Source organism: Trichosurus vulpecula, chromosome 3 (assembly GCF_011100635.1).
Source record: "Trichosurus vulpecula isolate mTriVul1 chromosome 3, mTriVul1.pri, whole genome shotgun sequence".
Lineage (NCBI taxonomy): Eukaryota > Metazoa > Chordata > Mammalia > Diprotodontia > Phalangeridae > Trichosurus > Trichosurus vulpecula.
The window spans coordinates 207930915-207951111 of record NC_050575.1 but is presented as its reverse complement, the minus strand read 5'-3'; the positions used below and the strand labels follow the sequence as shown (position 1 = coordinate 207951111).

Sequence of the window (20197 nt, the reverse complement as noted above, 5' to 3'; positions counted from 1 at the left end):
TCAGTTGTGTCTGACTCTTCGTGACCCCACCTGGGATTTTCTTGGCAGAGATAGTGGAATGGTTTCCATTTCCTCCTCTAGATCATTTTACAGATGAGGAAACTGAGGCAAATAGGGTTAAGTGACTTGCCTAGAGACAGACAGCATCTGAGGACAGATTCGAATGCAGGAAGTTTAGTTTCCAGGCCTGGCACTCTATACACTGTGCTACCCAGCTGCCCTACAGGTCAAGGACAGAATAAATCCCATATAACCACTGAGCGAGCCTTGTCCAACAGAAGACTGGAGAGAGTCTTGCCAGCGGAGGGTGAGTGCTGGGTGCAGGCTAGGCTGGGAGGCTCCTTGAGGGTGCTGATATGAGAATAAAAACACATTTGAAGAATTTGTGACTCACACTTGTGATAGTTGTAAGGATTTTTTTCACTTCTGCTCTCCAACAATTGAGTCCCATACCCATGAATCCTAACCAAAGGAAGGCTGAGCCATTCAGTGATTGCTTATACTAAGAGTGTAAACAGTTGACTGTGTTAAGCCTCCATCCTTTGGAGGATGAGAGACTTTGAGGTGGCTGTGATCTCAGAGGCCATCCGGTTCGAGCCCTTCCTTTCACAAATGTGGAACCTGAGTTTCAGAGAGGGTAAATGATTTGCCTGAGGTTGCACAGGTAATAAGTGGCAGACCCAAGATTCAAATCCAGGTCCTCTGACACCAAATCCAGCATCCTCATTTAGGTGTTCGATAGCATGTTCCAGCCGTTGATGATATCGACTGATTGAGGCTGGTTGTGGATTGTGGCTGACACCACAAGTCATTTCTATCCCATGTTTTCTGTCCTATTTTTGTGGCTCCCTAGCAGTGACATGAGTATGGAATTAGACCCCTAATGGTGGTTTCTGAAATGACTTGGTGGCTTGGGAATACAAGGCCAAATCCTGAGTTAGTGCCAATACCCGTCAGAGCCAATCTCTCCTCCTCGGGACAGCCCACCATTCACACAGATGAATAAGATCTTCACCCATATTTCCCTAGAAGAGAAACGCAGCCAAAGAGGTACCTGGAACTGGTTTTCATCCTCAATGTTGTGTTACAGGCTTATAAACAATCCACCAGGGGCTTAGAATTTTATGTCTAAATATCCATAGACTTGCCTTTATGCTCTCTCCTTCCTACCTTGCATCTCTGTCCTGCCCTCCTAGACAGACGTTTTTCTTGATGTATCCAACAGTGGCTTTCCCACCACAGGCCTGCCCTTATGCACTCTTGAGGTGGCTTTTCTAGAATGATAGCAGAGTCAGTCAGGTGGCCGGATCCTCAGCAACAAGAAAATGGCAGGGTGGTTTGATGAGCAGTGCCTCCCGGGACTCTCAGGCTTTAACTCAGCTCTGTCTGACATCGTCTGGTATTTTTTCTTTCTAGATTCTTTCCTCATACGTTCAGTGCTGCTGACCATGCTCCCAGGACTGGATTGTAGCAGTATTCAGGGGGAGCTCACAATTGTGTCTTCGGGAAGCAATGGTTCTTGCTCATCTCTCCTGAAATTCTTTTCCCTTACAGCTATTCCCAAAGAAGCTTGTGGCCTTTTCTACCTGGATTGACCGGACCCGTTGGGCCAGGAATACTTGGGCCATGTCCGCCATTTTCATTCTTATCTTGGCCAATGTTGTAGATATGGTGAGTTCCTTGACTTGCTGACTCTTGTACCAGGTGGCAGAACCCTTCACTTTCTTAGCAGAATTAGATTTTTCTGTTGTTTTATATGGTCAAAGCAGATCACATGTCCCACTATGCATCAGCCAATCCTCCTACCTAATTAGAAATGGGTTTAATGTGAATTATAGGCCTAGAGCTGGGAGGGACCTTTGCAAATCTGCAAAGTACTTGGTGCCAGTCTAAGGAGAGCTGATGCCTTCATAGACTACTTGGGTGTGGTTTTAATATAATAGAGCTGGATTCAACTCACCCAGAAATCCCAGCAGGAGCAGCCAGTCTAGGAGAGTGCAAGTGGCCTTATTTTGAGGTTTTTTCCTTCTCACTCTGCCTCGAAGCCTAGAAATTCCTCCTTGGATACAGAGAGCTGAGCCCAGGCATTTTCCTGTATTGACCCATTTTTTTTAGATGAGTTGCTGTTGTCAGGAAAATATTCAACGAGGCTGAGTATTCCTAGGTGTAGTCAATGAGGTAAAACCTACAGGCAGCCAAGTGAGATAAATATTCCTAGCCATTAATCCCGTTTCCTCCTGGCAATAACACTGCATAGCAATAGAAGATTTGTGTTATTCTCTGGTAGGCCTGCACTTCTGAAATTGTCCTTCACTAAAGGTTCAGAAAAGATGACAGTACAGTCAGGAAAAAAAAAACACGTTCATGTCCATCGATTTATTAAGTTCTTTTCTCTAGTAGTGCTTCCTGTCATCTCGAGGATCAAATATAAGATCCTCTATGTGGCATTCAAAGCCCTTCATTACCTGCCCCATCTTTTCCAGTCTTCTTTTACCTTAGTGTTTCTCCCCTTCGCATACACACACACACATGCACATGTGTTCTGCAATCCAGTGACACTGGCCTCCTGGCTGTTCCTCTCACAAGACACTCCATCTCTAGACTCCAGGCATTTTCTTTGGCTGTGCCCCTCTCCTGGAATGCTCTCCCTCCTCATCTCCACCTCCTGACTTCTCTGGCTTTCTTCAAGTCCCAGCTAAAATTCTACTTTCTATAGGAAGTCTTTTTCAGTCTCTTTTAATTTTATTGCCTTCCCTCTATTGATTTTTCCCAATTTATTGGGCACATAGCTTCTTTGTGCCTAGTTGTTTGTATGTTGTCTCTCCCATTAGACTGTGAGCTCCTTGAGAGCAGGCACCATCTTTTGCCTTTCTTTGTATCTCCATTGCTTAGCCTAGTGCCTGGCACATAATAAGTGCTTAATAAATATCTATCAATCAACTAATTGATTTTGGAAGATCTCAAATATTCCAATCACCAAAGACTTTACCTGTTTTGAGTTGAAAAAGAAGTATGTACAAGAACGCTCTATTTGCCTTTGTTGTTGTTGAGTTTTGTCTGACTCTTCGTGACCCTGTTTGAGATGCTGGAGTGGTTTGCCATTTCCTTCTCCAGCTCATTTTACAGATGAGGAAACTGAGGCAAACAGGGCTAAGTGACTTGCCCACGGTCACATAGCTAGTAAGTGTCTGAGGCCAGATTTGCACTGAGGAAGATGAGTCTTCCTGACTGCAGGCCTGACGCTCAATCCACCTAGCTGCCCTTATGACTCTATGACTATACTCTTATCTGACTCCTGAGAATAATGATGCAATACATTTAGATAACCTCTGAGATGCTTGTTAGTTCCAAAAATGATGCAATTTTGTGGCGCCTCTGTCTTCCTGGGTTTCTGGGATACCTAGAAATGGCAGCTGAATTCGTTCTCCCTCACTTTGCTGCTTGCTTCCTTTATCTTGCCCATTCCACTCACCTCCTTTCTCTGCTCCCCATTTAGCTCAGCTGCTTGCAGAACTACACGGGAATTACCAATGGGACAACGGTGACCATCATGGCAGGCGGCTGTGTGGACAATCCCAAGTACTACAGCTACATTGCCGTGCTAGCGCTCATTGCCGCCATCATGCTGGTGCAGGTCAGCCACATGGTGAAGCTCACGCTCATGCTACTGGTCACAGCAGCCGTGGGTGTCATCAACATCTACGCCTGGCGCCCCATCTTTGATGCTTATGACAGAAAACGCTTCCAGGAACATGAGTAAGGCGGTACCCCTTTCCTATGGAAAGCCCTCCATACTCCACCCATAGCCAACCCTTCCCGATCAGTCATCCTTTGGCCATGTCTTCCACCCCTCACACCATCTATTTCCTGTCCCTGGCATGGCCATTTCAGGCTACTCACCTGCTCCAGGTTGCCCACCCTTTTGCTCCAGTAGTCAGGACTAGAGCAAGCTAAGTGTCTTAGGTTCTCTTTGACTCACTACTGAAAGGATGTGCATTTGGGGCACAGACCCCTTCCACATCCTGAGTTATAGTCTGGGGAGTTGTATTAGCAAGGCGATAATCACAATAGAGACGATAATTGTCAAAATGCCTATGTGGTTCTGTATTGCAAAATATAAGAGACTCTCCATATAGAAGGTAGAATAAGTAAACCATTTATTCAGACATCAGATAATCAGGTCCTGGGTGGGAAAGATCTTCAAATCTAAATTGTCATTACAGGAGTCAGTCCCCAACAGTGGTAGGAGAGGGAAAAGTGAGGTTGAGTCACTCATTGTCTACTCCCCTACCTCTATTGTTAGTGTTAGTTTTGAGGATCTGAGCATTTGTTACAAAGATGATTATTTGAATAAACATTTTGGGGTGGGGGTCAGGAGAGGGAGAGGACACTGGAGAGCAGTGGACCTCCAATATAGACAGAATGCACTCAGACAAAGCCATTCGGTTAGTTTTACCCCTATAGGAGAGTCAGGCACTGGTTCTCTGCCCCCTCGCCCCATCCTGCTTTCTAGTACTTTACTGTTTTTACTGTCACACAAGTGATAGGGCTGAGCTGCGGAATGGAAGGGATGGAGTAGGAGCCCAATCTAGCCCTGTAATGAGTATTTAACCTCAGATAGGCCCCGTTCCTCCCTAAACCAAGGTGTCTGTTCAATAAATAAGGAGAAGTCCTGGGAAAAGAGGGACCTTAGTATCCTACCTTTGTCTTACCTGTACTTTGAGATCCCCCTTTACATCTGTCCTGAACTTGGGCCCTTAGGTGGGAAAAGGAGAGGGCTGCTGGTCCTTCCAGCTAGGCCCCTATCTTTAAAGTGACCCCTGATCTAGCAAACAAAGAATTGTAACAGACAGAATTGGAAAGGTCCAAAGAGAGTGAAACTATCACAACAAACACAAATTTATTGGTAGGAGTTTAATGACTGGTGCCAAAAGTATCTCAATGGGGCAGCTAGATGGCACAGTGAGTAGAACACCGGCCCTGAAGTCAGGAGGACCTGAGTTCAAATTTGGCCTCAGACACTTGACACATTTACTAGCTGTGTGACCTTGGGCAAGTCACTTAACCCCAATTGCCCTGCCTTCCCCCCTCCAAAAAACCCCCCAAAACAAAAGCATCCCAAGATAATTCTTCTCTGTGATGTAGTCTGTTTATGGGGGGCCAGCTACCCACCCTTGGAATTATAATCTTTTATAAATTTACCCCATCTGATAAATGTTTAACAACTGGCTTCCCCCACACCCCCAAATTGTACTTATAACACACTTTTAAGTTTAACCTGCATTATTAACATTCCCCCCCCACTTTCTTAAGTCTAAATAATCAACAAATCAATAAATCAAGCCCTGATTTGCAACATTTGCCAATTTTCTAGGTGAAAAGGCTACTGAAAACGTAATAATCGAGAGCTGGCTTGAGCTGGCTCCAGTACACCCCTGCCTATGTCATGCCTTAGCTACAGTCACATTAAAAACAAAAATGCTACTCTGGCCACATCTTGGCTGTTAATGTGCTCCTTTGTCTAAGGCCTTCTTTATTTCTGGATCAGCAAAGGTCAGCTAAGTAAAGGAGCGTTGTATCTTTTCTTTACTTCTCCTTAAAGGCTCTTCTCAAAAGCTCCTAGGTTAGAAATAAAACTATAAGTCTGGGGTGGGGTGGGGGGAAGAAATACAGGAGCTCAAGGGAAGACTAGCTATTAAGGGAAGTTAAGTTAGGGGCTAACCCAGGGAGTCAGGAGATACCCTAAGGAAGAGAGTGGAGGGAGAGTGGAAGGTGCCAGAAAATAGAGAACAGGTGGGGCGTGACCGATATTCTGATATGCCCGCTTGGCTCTGGGACTAGATGGGAAGTGACTGAACTATGTCTGTCCTATTAGCTTCCCACCCCTGGTCATTACAGAGAAGATGCAGGTGTTCACCACCCTCAATGGCACTGATGGGTAAGGATCACTGCTTTCTCCTTCCCTTTCATCCTCCTCATTTCCACACTGTCCTTTCATTTTTGTGAACTTGCTATAATGCTTTTGTCGGGGTGGAGGCTGTAATACACCAAGAAGTGACAGTCTCACCCCTTGAGGGATGCACATGGGTGAGTGATGCAGGCAGATAGAGGCGTTATAGATCCAGGTGAGACTTTGTCACTGGGTCCTAGCACTGTTCTAAGTCAGGGAAAACTTCCAGAAGGGAACAGATGGTGGAGGGAGATGGAGATTGTTTGATGGTTGGGTGAAGAGGACTGTTTTTATGAGTTAACAGAAGGAAAAGAAGGGAAGGAAGAGACAGAGAAAGAATGAGAGAGAAAAGAAAATGAAAGACAAAGAAAGAAGACAGTGAGATAAAAGAATGAGAGAGGAAAAAAGAGAATAAAAGAGAAATAAGAGAATGCAGGAGAAAAAATGAAAAAGAAAAGAGAATAAGAAAGGGAGGAAAGAAAGAGAAAAAAGAATGAGAAAAGGAGAGAAGGACAAAAGAATGAGAGAAAAAAGAAAGAAGAGAGAGAGAAAAAGAAGAAAATGAGATAAAAGAATGAAAAAGAAAAGAATGAGAAGAAATGAGAGAGAAGAGAAAGAGAAAAGAATGAGGGAGAGAAAAGAATGAGAGGGAAAAGAGAGTGAGAAAGGGAGGGAAAGAGGATAAAAAAAGAAAAAAGAAAGGAAGGGGAAGAAAAAAGAGAGAAAAGGGAAAATAGAGATTAAAAAGGAAGAGAAAGGAAGGAAGGGAAAAAGAGAAAGAAAGAAAATTTTAAAGGAAAAGAGGAAGGGAAGAAGGGAAAGAAAAAGGAAAAGAGGAAGGAAAGGGAAAGAGAGGAAGAATGGAGCAAGTTATTGGAGGATAGCCATGTTTGGCTGCTTGTAGGGTCCCCCAAAACTGGCTGATTGGGGGTAAACTGTGAAGGAGACTGTGGTAGCGGGAGGTGATGGTTACAGGATAGTGACTTCTTCCTTCTCGGAATTCTATACAATTAAAGAGACATTTGTTGTGTTCCTATGTCCGAGTCACTGCACTCCTTCTGTAATTAGAACTGGTTTATCAGATAGTAATATATTCACCCAACATTATGTGCCCTGCAATGCCTGGTCACAGGGTCTAGGTTGGGTCAGGAGTTAAGCATAGCCAGAAGATTGATGAATGCTCAACAGGCAGGTGAGGATGGTCTTAAAGTCTAGGATGATTTGGGTGTCAATGTGGAGGGTGTTGAGGAGCAGGGGAAGGTTATTGGGTGGTGGGGTCGGGTGGAGCTAGGGAGCAGTAAACCCTGGGTTAACCTAAATAATGGGTCCTGTCCCTATCGTCTCTTGGGCTGACTTTCAGGAAGTGGGAAGAAAATCCCATTCAGAGTCAAGTCTGACACATTCTCTATGTTCTTTCTCTCCCTGCTCCTCCCTCATCCTGGCCCAGGCTGCCCCTGATCCCCTCCAAGTACTCCATGACCGTGATGGTCTTCGTGATGATGATAAGCTTTTACTACTTTGCCCGACATGTGAGTACCTCTATGCTCTGTACCCAAGCCCTAGAAATCTCTGGGGGGAGCTAGGGTCTAGCTACAGTTTCTCTTTCATTGACATGTTGTGTGACCCTAGGTAAGTGACATCCTTATCTGTGCTTTGGTTTCCTCTTTAGGAACTTCAGCTAAAGGCAGAGAGGCGTAAGGGAGAGAGCTGTCCTTAGATTCAGGGGGACCTGGGAACCTCCTGGCTGTGTGACCCTGGGCAAGTCACTTAATGTCTCTGTTGCCTAGCCAAGTCTCTAAGGCTGTTGAGCTACAGAGAAGGTACTGATCTGCATCGGCAGAGTGAGCACCCAGGGCTCCCTACATTGATGGAATCTCAAGTGTTGTCCAAACTTGATCTAGAGCTGCTTGACTTTTCTGCCTTCTCAGGGAAGACCACATGCTCTTGTGTGGGGTTCCCAGTGGCGCATCAGCCCATTTTTGTGAGTGTTGGGATCGTGTTTAGGTTCTGTGCTAGGTAGGGCAAGAGGCGGCTTTGTGCCATGGAGAGAGCCTGTGAGTTGGAGGCTCTAGAGCTGACCTTAGTTCTCTCATGGGGTTGGATAGGATCATTGCTGTATTTGACTCTGTGTGACCTCTTAGACTATACTGTCCATGAGGTTTTCTCGGCAAAGATACTGGAGTGGTTGGCCATTTCCTTCTCCGGAAGATTAAGGCAAACAGAGGTTAAGTGACTTGTTCAGCGTCACATAGCTAGAAAGTGTCTGAGGCTGGATTTGAACCCAGATCTCTCTGACTCCAGGCCTAGTGCTCTGCCCACTGAGCCACCTAGTGGCCTCCTGGATAGGTTTAAGTGAAAAAGGAACTTTCGAAGCCATCTCGTTCCCAGGTGGGGTCACGAAGAGTTGAACAGCACTGAAATGACTGAGCAACAACAGAAGTTCAACCTCCTTATTTTACAGAAGGGGACACTGAGGCATGGGGCAGGGAAGTGACGTAAGGTCACACAAGTGGTAAGGACCATGGATAGGATCCGACCCAGGTCCTCTGACTCTGACCTCCGAGGGCCTTTTTAGCCCCAGGTCTGTGAGTCAGCGAGACAGAGAAGTGAGGAGCAGCTAAAATGATACGTCAGTTGTCCTGTCCTCAGACACACCATTGGCAGGAGAGCGGGGGGAGGGGAATCCCAAGAGAACAAAGGAGAGGAAGAAAAAAGTGGAAGTCCAGGTGCCACCTGCGGGTACCCTCTGAGGTTGGAGGTGGGGAGGGGAAAGGGGGCCAGGACACCCCCATTGCCACCATTTAGCCAATGACCAGGGCTAGAGTTAGCATCCAGGAGTCTCAAAATATGCAGAGCTCCTCTTTGATCTGTTGCGATCCGCATTGTACAATGGAAAGAGCACTGGGATTTGGAGTCAAAAGCCAAGGGTTCGAATCCCACTTCTGTCACTTTCTAGCTATGTGACCCGGGGCAGGAAGGAAGGAAGGAAGGAAAGAAACAAGCATTTATTAAGTACCCACTATGCACCAGGCACTGTGCTAAGCATTTTACAAATATTACCTCATTAGATCCTCAAAAGAACCTTGGAAGGTAGGTGTTATTATTCCCCCCCCCAATTTTACAGTTGTGGAAACTGAGGCAAATAGGGGCAAAGTGACTTGCCAAGGGTCACATGGCTAGTAATTGTTTGAGGCTGGATTTGAACTCAGGTCTTCCTGGCTCCTGGCCCAGTGCTCTCTCCACGGTGCCACCTGACTGCCTCTCGAGGTTCCTTTACCTCTCTCACCTGTGAAGTGAGGGGGCTGTACAAAGGGCCTGGAGGTCCCTTCCAGGTTTAGGTCTGTTGTCCCAAAGCTCTGTGGATTGGGGCACCTGGGACTTCAGCTGACCTCTGGCACTGACTTTCTGAACCAAGTGAGCCTTTTCTACCTCTCGTTTTGCCAAATGTCTACCCACGTTTCTGCAAAGTTTCCCCATTCATTCCTAGCTCCAGGGCCCCTTGCCTGTAGGATAGTGGAAGGGGTGCCGACTCTGGAGGTAGGGGACCTGGGTTCAAATCCCACCTTCATTCTGACAAGCACCACCTGTGTGATCTCAAGCAAATGACTTGCCATCTCTGGGCCTCCCTGTGATCATTGGTCTAAGGAAGGGGATGGACTAGCTGATTTCTAAGGTCCCTTCCAGCTTGAAATCTGCCTTCCTCTATCTGATCTTGCGACCCTCCTCCAGCCCAGCTGTGGATCATGCTGTTTGCTTGAATTGGCAGGTGGAAAAACTGGCCCGGACCCTGTTCCTGTGGAAGATTGAAGTCCATGACCAGAAGGAACGTGTATATGAGATGAGACGCTGGAACGAGGCCTTGGTCACAAACATGCTGCCAGAGCATGTGGCCCGTCATTTCTTGGGCTCAAAGAAACGGGATGAGGTGAGGGGGGAGGGAACCTGACACCATTACCCTAGACCTAGAATGAGGGGCAGGGAAGGGTTTCCAGACATCCCTGGACGGGGCCTGCCTGTCCTCTGGTGGCCCTACCTTGTGGTGAGGACCAAATAAGACAATCAGTAAACACTTATTAAATACCTACTGTATACTAGGCAGTAAGTATTCAAAGACAGCTGTGAAACAGGCCCTGTCCTCAAAGAGCTGACATTCTATCAGTGTCCATGAAGGCGCTTTCTAAAATATCAAGAGTAGTCTCCGGCAGAGTCCCTTGAGAACAGCGGTCTTTTACCTTTTTCTGTATCCCCAGTGCTTCGCACAGTGCTTGGCACATAGTAGGTGCTTAATAGATGTTTATAGACTGACTGACTGACAATCCAGCTATAATCAATTATTATTCAATCATGTCCCAACCTTATAGATGCTTTTTTAAACCATTGCTGTCATGTACCAATGACTCTCTCACTTCCTTCATTATAAGGAAAGAGTTCAAACAGATCAGCACACTGGCCATGGCTGAAAATGTAAGCTTCATTACATCCCTGTAGTCTACCATGTTTCCCAAGATTGTCCTGTGAAGTCATGATTGGCCACTGTATTTCTCACAGTTCTGAAGGCTTTCAGTGTTTATTCTCCCCCCTCTCTCCACACCTCTTTTCAGGAACTGTACAGTCAATCATATGATGAGATTGGAGTCATGTTTGCCTCCCTGCCCAACTTTGCTGACTTCTACACAGAGGAGAGTATCAACAATGGTGGCATTGAATGTCTTCGTTTCCTTAATGAGATCATCTCTGACTTTGACTCCGTGAGTGTTTCAGACTCACTTCTTCCCTCTCCTACCATCCACCACTGGATACTGACACCCCATAGACCTTCAAACTTGTACTAGAGTATAGACCAGTATAGGGCCACAGAATATGGAGTAGAGAGATGGGTTGTTGGACAAGGGATGCAGCCCTTGGGGTGGTGCCTTAGCTGTTTGTATTTGGGGTCCTATAAATACTTGGAAATTCTAGAGTTTGAGGTAGACTTAGGACAGAAGCTCTTATAGATGGGAAAAGCTGAACAGAGATGGCCTGCATGGCCATCTTGATTCCTTCATCTCACCCTAGTCCCATGGGATGCTGGGAAAAGCCTCTGTGGGGTGTTCTGAGGGTTCTCGGCTTTGGGGGAGTTTGTTCCCATCTCCTTACTGTGCTGATATTTCTCCATTGTGATTCTTGCTTCAGCTCCTAGACAACCCTAAATTTCGTATCATCACCAAGATCAAGACCATTGGCAGTACCTATATGGCAGCATCAGGTGTCACCCCAGATGTCAACACCAATGGCTTTACAAGTGGAAACAAGGTGGGCACACCACTTGTTGAAGAGGGGAGAAGATGGGGGAGCTGCCCAGGTGGGGGCAAGAGATGAACAAGACAACTCAGCCCTTGGGGCATCATGAATATGGCATAGCTCTTTGTGCCTTCTCAGGGACCTTGTTCTATCTTATTTTATATTATGGTCATTTGTGTGAATGTCTTATCTCACTTACTAGACTGACTGTGACCTCCTTGTGGTCAGGGGTCAAGTCGTAATCATCTCTGTACCCACAGCCCCTAGCCCTGGGCCTTGCTCACAGCTGGGCCAGGCTCCTAGTACATGCATAGTCAATGTCAAACTCGATTGAGAAGGGCTTGGTTGGCAGAACAGACGGGTAGCTGTGTATTCTCATGCTTCATCAATCCACCCCAGCCAAGAGAGGAATTCAGGTTTTGGAGTCACAGATCTAGAGCTAGTGGAGCTCCTCCAGAGGCCCTCCCCATTTTACAGATGAGGAAACTGAGGCAGAGAGTGGTTAAGTGACCTGTCTGGGTTAATAAAGCTAACATCTAAAGTAGGATTTGAACTCAGGTCTTCCTAAAATCAAGGACTCTGCTCTATCCACTTTCTCAGGCTGCCTCTCCTAGTGTAAAATGGGGATAATAATAGCACCTACATCCCAGGGTGGTTGTGAAGATCAAATGAGATCATTGTGAAGAGCTTAGCACAGTGCCTGGCACATAGTAGGTGCTATATAAATATTGGTGATTATTAAGTCATTTAATCTCTTAATCTCCCCAAGCAACTCTCTAAGACTATGAAGGACAGGAAAATTGCTGATATGGATCAGTGAAGGGAATTTTCACTCTGGGAGCTCCCTATGCTAGACTGTCTCCCTTTACCCCTCCCCCACACACAAATAAATATATATATATATATAGTATATATATATATATATATATATGTATATATAATAAAGGAGTGTCTGCTTTGTACAAGGCATGATGCTGAGTGTTCTGAGGAATAGAAAACAAAAAGATACCATCCCTGCCTTCATGAAGTTTACTGTCTAGTTAGGGAGAGAAATGTATGTAGATCAAAAGATAACAATTCAGAATTTAAGTTAAGTAAGTAGAAGAGATGGTACAAGCAAGTACAGATATCATAATATAGAGAAAGGAGCACTGCACTGGTAAGCAGGAGTCACGGATTCAAAGTTTTACCACTCATAGCCGTGTAACCTTTGGGTCACTTAATCTTCCCAGGGCTTCAGTGTTCTCATTTATAAAATGGAAGGGGAGCCTTCCAGCTTGAAGACTCCGTTTTTCTTGATGTCATATGTCTAGCTGCTAGATGAATATTTTGAATTGTGATTGTTAAGAGAGTTCAGGGAAGAAAGAGCTTTATTTCTGAAGGGGCTGGTCAGGGTAGGACTTGCTACATATTTTTATTAACAAGACACCTACTATGTGCCAGCTACTGTGCTAGGTGCTGGGAATTCAAAGACAAAGTAGCAACATTCTCTGCCCTCAAGGACCCTACGGTCTAAGTGGGGAAACAATATGTACATGGAAATACATTCAAAATAAAAGCATGATTTATTGGGAGGGAGGTACTAGCAGCTCGAGGGATCACTGATTTAAAGCTGGATGGGACTTTAGAAGCCATCTACTCCCACACCATCATTTTACAGATTAGGAAACTGAGGCCCAGGGAAATTGTGACTTGCCCGAGGTCACAAAATAAATAGAAAAGGTGGGATTTGAACACAGGTTCTTTGACTCCAGAGCTAATGCTCTTTCTACTATAGCACACTGCTCTCTCAAGCAAAGGTCTCTGTAGTAAGAATGGAATAAGGAAGTTTCATGAAGAAGGGAGTACTTAAGCTGAGTCTTGAAGGAAATTAGGACTTCTGAGGGGTGGAGGTGAAGAGGGAATGCATTCTAGGCATGGAGGTTCTGGGTTTGGGGAACAGCCTGTCATGTGTGAGAAACAGGTTTGCGTTGGCTCCTGCTCCCCAGCCCATACCTCAGGCCTGCCAGTGATGGCCAAGGCCCTGCTTAGGCCCTCAGGTGGTAGTGAAAGAGGCCACCAGCCCTGCTCAGAGAGGGAAGACACTGGGTCCCAGGAGGAGGCTCTTGTGTGGGTGAGATGCTGTTAGAAGGGATGGGAGGGACAATGGAGGTCTAGGGAAGTGGAAACAGGTTCCTGAATTTTTCTCTCTTGCTCCTGCTCTGCGGCACCAGGAGGAAAAGTCAGATAAGGAGCGCTGGCAGCATCTTGCAGATCTGGCTGACTTTGCTCTGGCCATGAAGGACACTCTCACTAACATCAACAATCAATCTTTCAACAATTTCATGCTTCGCATAGGTAAGTACTGGGCCTCAAATGCCACAGGGCAAGACTGTCTTCGAGCTGCTGGGGGCTCTGAGCTACACAGTGGCATCATCATATTAAAAGGAGAGGAAGAATGGTGGTGAAGCTGCCATTTTGAGATGGGCCGAGAGAAGAGGGGGAGCCAGTTGCAGAAGAGGGATCAAAATTAAAACAAGCCCTCTTTCCTACTGAACCCCCTTGGGGAGGATATATTTCATCACTCTTGTCTTCAAGTCATTTTTTAAAAAATGTTTTATTGATGTATTATTTTTAAAACATCACTGTCCCTTCCCAATGACTGTCCTCCGTAATACAATTAAATCCTCCTTGTAACAAGTCACTATCATAACAAATAGATTCAGTGGTCATATCTGAAAGTGTATGCCTCATTCTGCCATCTAGTGTTCACAGCCTTTCGGCTGAGAGGCAGGATGCAAGCTTTATCCCTCAGTCTTCCACAGTCACACAGGGTCATAGCATCAATCATTAGAGGCAGCTGGTAGCACAGTGGATAGAGCACTGGGCCTGGTGTCAGGAAGACCTGAGTTCAGATGTGACCTCAGACATGTTCTAGCTCAGTGACCCTGGACAAACACCTCTTTGCCTCTGTTTCCTCAGCTGTGCAATGGGGATAATCCATAGCAGCACCTAACTTGCAGGATTGTTGTGAGGATCACATGAGATAATATTTGTAAAAGATCTTTAGCACAGTACCTGGTAGGTACTACAGAAATGTTTATTCCCTTTCCCTTCCCCTAATAGAGTTCTGAAATATTTCACTGTTGTTTGCCTTTGCGTTATTGTGGTCGTCGTGCCAATTGTTCTCCTGATTCTGTTTACTTCATTCTTTATCAGTTCATACAAGTCTTCCCAAGTTTCTCTGAATTCCAAGTCAATTTCCACAGCTGCCTGCTTCAGTCCTGCCTGGACCTCTAAGCAACTTGTCAGACAAAGTATCAATTCTTATTGCAGATAGCCAGGTCTGAGAGGTGATAGCTTAAAGGGCAATCGGAACTGTTGTCTGTGCTGGGTCATGGTGAGGGAGGAAGCGGAGTGGGGAGCACTAGAAGTGTGACATAGTCCCTATTCTCCAGGACCTTACAGGGGAGACTAGAATGATGCCACAAATATAGAAATATAAAAAAATAGAGAATGTAACATATGATAGCATAGGATGGCAGGTTAAATTGTGGTACAGATTCTTAGAGCTGGAGGAGTCCAGAGAAGTCTGGTGAATTGATACCTCCATTATGAAGGGCCTTAAGAGATGCATAAAATTAGGACAATCCACAGGGGAGAAGCAAGGGGGAGGGTTATGGTGGAGAAAACAATAGAGGCAAAGATACTGATGGGAGCGAGGCATGTTTGGAGGGCCCATGAGAAAACCAGCTTGATAGAGCAGGGGGTTTGTACTGGTCATATGGATGAAATGGGGCCAGTCTATAGAAAATTTGAAGCCAGATGACAAAATTTAGATGGAAATGGAGTGGAAATGGGGAGCCACTAGGTTCCTAAGCAGAAAGCAATATTTAAGGAAGATTCATATGACTATGGTACAAAACGGGGTACAGGAAGGTCAGTGAGAATTACTCTAGCACAGCATGTGATACCCTGTAGATAAAGGAGAAGAGAGGGCTAAGGGGAGGGTAGTCAGTTTTGTTTGCAGAGAAGTGAAGGAAAGGCTACTAGAATTGACAAGAATCATTCTTTTCTTCAAGGAAGAATGATCAATGGAATTGTGGCAACATAAGCCAGAAAGTAGTGAGTGAAGGAGGAAACAAATACAAAGGAAACGAAGGCAACAGGAGATGGCATGTGAGAAAGGAAAGATGGAGGGGACATTTGTTTCGAGAGTTGTTTTTTAAGGACAGAGGAAACTCAGCCATGTTTGATGGCAAGGGGAATCCAGCAATCGTTCAATAAGCATTTATTAAGCACCAGCTGTATGTGTTGGTCATGTGGAGACCAAAGTGAAACAGTTCCTGACCTCAAGTCTATGAGAAAACTACAAAATCTTCAGTGAAATGCACAGCAGTGTAAAACAGATTTGTTTTTCTAGCACAGATTGTTGAAGCATCTTAAAAAACACACAGCCTATGTTATAAAACCGATTGAGTTAGTTCATCCAGTGAATGGGGTCTAGAACTGAGCAACATCTGGGAAACTAGTACTTTCAAAGACTCTAGGATGCTTGATGCTCAAAAACTCATCTCTTCGACACTAATGTCCTCTCAGAGATGTAATATAGCTGAGAATCAGAAAAGTCCCACAAGTTTTTGCATGCAACTGGGAAATAAGATATACAGGCAATGGGGCATAGAGATCTATCTTGCCCTACAAGAAAGTAATGGAAAAAGGGATGGGGGGGAGTGGGGTGAAAGAAGGGAGGGCTGACTGGTGAATGGGGCAATCAGAATATATGCCATCTTGGAGTGGGGGGGGAGGGTAGAAATGGGGAGAAAATTTGTAACTCAAAATCTCGTGGAAATCAATGTTGAAAACTAAAAATATTAAATAATAAAATATGAAGAAGCAAAAAAAAAAGCCCCACAAGAATTTAAGTTACAAATTTTAAATTTGTAAGAAAAAAAAGTTTCAGTTACAAATAACCTAAAGGATAACTGAGAAAAGATGCATAGAATATAGAAGCAGGCTGCATGTTACTATTGACTACCCATGTGGTCATCAGATGTTATTCAATGTCTGAGTAACCAGAAGAGGTTGGTTAGCAAGAGTGTGAGAGGAGAAACACTGGCATCCCTAATAATATAAGAATAAAAAGGCCTCTGGGACAATGGGCATAATCTCCAGGGACAATATGAATTGGGATGAAATGACCTGTTTGGGGTGGTGGGTGTAGAAGAGTGGGGAAGGGAACCTTACCATCAGTGGAGGAAGCACTTAAGTTATGAAATCATGGATCTCCAAAAGTAAAAGGTTTTAAGAAAGATAATATGCCATATATATCTATATATGTATATGTAGGTGTATATACACGTGTGTATCTCCATGTAGCTCCATATTGTTATTGTGATTGTAAGCTCCTTGAAGAGCTCTTTCTGCTTTTTTGTATCCCCGGCACATAGAACAATGCTTGCCACATACTATCTTCAAATACTTGTGTTGCTCCATATCTTTCTCTTCTTCCCATTGTTCAGGGATAAAGAAAGCAGACAGTGAAACAGAAAAGGAACCAGTGGAGATGGAGAGATTTAAAATATCAGAGGAGGGGGTAGGAGTGAGAATGAAGTTTCACTACAATAGGGAAGGGATGGAAACCAGGGCACAAGTGAAGGGGTTGCTTTCGGATAGCAGCTGAGGGGATCTAGTTGGGAGGGGAGGAGACTTCTCTGAAACAGGAAAGAAACTTTTGAGCAATGAGGGTAGATGATGTATGTCCACGAGAGATGGCTTCGATTTTCTCAGCGAATTAACCAATCCATACTCCTTCTTAAGGGCCAATTACATGGCACGGGGGAGACAAGTACATATATGTGGAGTAATAAAAACATAGGGTGATTTGGGAGGTGGGTGGGCACTGGCAACTGGGGAAATCCTGAAAGTCATCATGGAGAACATGGAGCTTGAAGCTTCATCCTATAGGGAGAGAGGAACTCTGGGAGGCAGAAGGAAGAAAGGAGTGCATTCCAGAAATGTGGACAGTGCAGTGCAAAAGCATGGACACAAGAGATGAAGGGTGTGTGTGAGGAAGAGGCCAGTCTGGCCAGATCTCTGAGGGGGTAATGTCCAGTGAGGTGGAAAGGTAGGTTGGAGCCAGGTTGTGTAGGGTTTTAAAAGTTAACTTGGGGATTAGGTCTGAGTTATCATAAGAAAGGCATTTTGTAAACATGAAATCACTGTAGATGTGGGCAATTTACAACAGGTGATGCGGAACCTCTTTTATTTCTCCTACTTTTTCCATAGGTATGAACAAAGGAGGAGTACTGGCTGGGGTCATAGGGGCCCGAAAACCACACTATGACATTTGGGGGAATACTGTCAATGTGGCCAGTAGGATGGAGTCAACAGGTGTCATGGGCAACATCCAGGTATGTGTCCCAAGGGCTCAGTACCAGTTAGAGTGATCCACGGCCAGGGAAGCCAGCTCATTTATACTGGATCAAGCTATTTTGCCGGCCCAGCATTCATTTCCTTGCAGTGGCTATAGGGTTGCCATGGTCAGAGCCTTTTTTCTTGGATAAATTTAGATTTTTAGATTTAATCAGCAGAGGAGGCCAGAGGCCACAATTCAGGTCTTCTGTGAGGAACCCCTGCCTTCTTGCAGCAACCCTCCACTGAGAACATCTGGATCCAGGTGAAATCAGCATGGCACATTGGTATGAGCAATGAGTTTGGAGTTAAGACGATCTAGGTTTGAATCTGGGCCCAGCCACTTACTGTATCACTCTTGGGCCTTCAAGTTCTTCATATGCAAAATTAGGAGGGTTGAACTAAGTTGGACCTAAGTACTTTCCATCTCATAATCCAGAGAAGCTTTGAAGGGAAGAGGTCACAGGAAGGGTGAAGTGGGAGTTGGTGCACAGATGAAGAATCTGAGGACCAGAGGGGTTGACTTGCCAAAAGTCACACAGGTCTAGGTGGTAGAATAGCCTTTGTTCTTTCTCATCAGCTAATTCTGGGGTCCTTTGCGGCCCAGCACAAACAGCTTTGACCTGGGTTCACTTTCCTGCCCTTTACCCTTTCCTATGTACCATTCCTTATTTTCTAGGTGGTGGAGGAAACACAGACCATCCTACGGGAATATGGCTTCCGCTTTGTAAGACGTGGTCCCATCTTTGTCAAAGGAAAGGGTGAGCTGCTGACCTTCTTCCTGAAGGGACGGGATAAGCCAGCCCCGTTCCCTAATGGCTCCTCTGTCACCCTACCCCACCAGGTAGTGGACAACTCCTGAGTGGCTCCCACCCACCCAGAGATGGGAGGGGCAGTTCCTGAAATCAGAGCACTACTTTGTGAAAGACGAATGACCAAGTCTTGACATTCCAAAATTATCAAATGGATTCCCACATAGACTTTAGATACAGCCTCTCTCTGCTTCTCCTTTGTCCTGGGAGTGTGAGCTCAGTGGGTACCTGCAATCACCCCTCAGTGTGCTTACAGCTTCTCCTTCAAAGTAGGGAGAAATAGTCCTGGAATGACCTTTCCAGAATCCTAGCACTTCCCTCCCTGGGCCCCTCCTCTCCCCCCTAGCCAAGAGAGGCCAGAGCCACTGTGAGCAGAGCACTTGTATCAGGGACTGAGCAAAGGTCTTTGCTACTGGGCTGGCCACCCAGATCCAATGGGGGTCTGCACAGATGGGAAGGATTGAGGCTCTGTCTGTTATGGAGTTCCAGAGAGGGTCCAGTTTGTTTTCATGCAGTCTGAGAGAAGTAAACAGACCAGTCCTGATTGGTCTGTTCATCATAATGGCATTCCTGGACATCCCTGCCACCATAGTCTTGAGATCAGGAAGAGAGAGTGCAATATTTCCTTTTACTTGGGGGAGGGGAAAAATTTATTTCCAAAAGAAAGAAAAGAGATTATATATAAACAGATTTCTTCTACATTTATATTTTTAACTGTTTCTGTTAATTAACAGTTTCTTTCCAATACTGCCTTGCCTTTTAAGCTCTTGCTAGTCACCTTTGCTATAGCTTTAAAAGAGAATTTACAGGTGATGAAGAACAAGACTGTTTTAATAAAATGTTTATCCAACTCTGAGTGTAGTGACTGTGAGGTTTCTAACTCTGCCTTCCTTCTGAGTGCCAGGGCTTTAGACAAAACCCCCCTGGAAAGGTGGGATCTGGACTAGAACCTAACTTTTAATCACTGGCCATTCTTCTTCAGTGTTAGGATTGGGGCTAGGAAAGCCCAAAGAATAGTCATACTGTGCCACTTAATCATTTTCTTTCCCTCATTAACCAACGATTAATACATAAGCAGATGTGACAACCATCAAGGAAGGTACATATCTTACAATCAGTTCCTAGTTATCCACACGGGGCTTTGACACAGATAATCCAAAACTCTTAATCAGACTTTTAGAGTATACTTCTGTACCCAGAAATGTGTCTGACATTCCAGAATTCACATGCAGTGGAAAGAACTCAGAACTAGAAGCCATGAGATCTGGACAAGACCAACCAGAGTGCCTGAGTCTAAAATTGCTCAAGCAAATAAAATTCAAACACAGAGCTATATCAGGAGGCTGTAGATGTTGTAGGGCTCTGCTCATGAAGTTTTAAACAAACTTTATACCCAAGGAATAATCTAACACAAGAAATGCTCTCAATAATTCCCAAGTCAGAGTCTGTAAGGAAGAATCGGGGGCTATTATTTGCTAATAATTTCAGTGGCTAATTCACTGTTCATATAAATTCTAGAACTGAAGGTCTTGAAGCCAGGCTGGAGAAGTCTGGATTCAGTTCTTTAGGATCTAACATTGCCGCTCGTAGGTAATCTCACATGTGTCATTATCCTTCATTAATGATGGCAGCTGTGGCTTGTGTCAGTGATTGCTGGGTTACGGTGGGAGATGAACTGAAACAGTGGGGCCCAGCCAGGTGGTCACAAGGGAAATCTATGCCTATGGACATGGGGTATAAGGCCTTTTGGAAGGGTAAGGAG

The 20197-nt window shown here is 45.1% G+C and overlaps 1 protein-coding gene across 1 annotated transcript in view; it reads left to right on the top strand.

Moving 5' to 3' along the window:
• Positions 1–19103, top strand: part of ADCY3 (adenylate cyclase 3) — a 122873-nt gene extending 103770 nt beyond the window's left edge. Inside the window, exons 12-21 of the mRNA XM_036749498.1 lie at positions 1555–1671; positions 3497–3756; positions 5876–5938; positions 7398–7479; positions 9717–9875; positions 10552–10698; positions 11123–11242; positions 13444–13567; positions 17498–17622; positions 18303–19103. Of these exons, the coding sequence (XP_036605393.1) occupies positions 1555–1671; positions 3497–3756; positions 5876–5938; positions 7398–7479; positions 9717–9875; positions 10552–10698; positions 11123–11242; positions 13444–13567; positions 17498–17622; positions 18303–18485 (1380 nt within the window). The 3' untranslated portion in view covers positions 18486–19103. The remainder of the gene's footprint in view (positions 1–1554; positions 1672–3496; positions 3757–5875; positions 5939–7397; positions 7480–9716; positions 9876–10551; positions 10699–11122; positions 11243–13443; positions 13568–17497; positions 17623–18302) is intronic.
• Positions 19104–20197: the final 1094 nt, after the last annotated feature.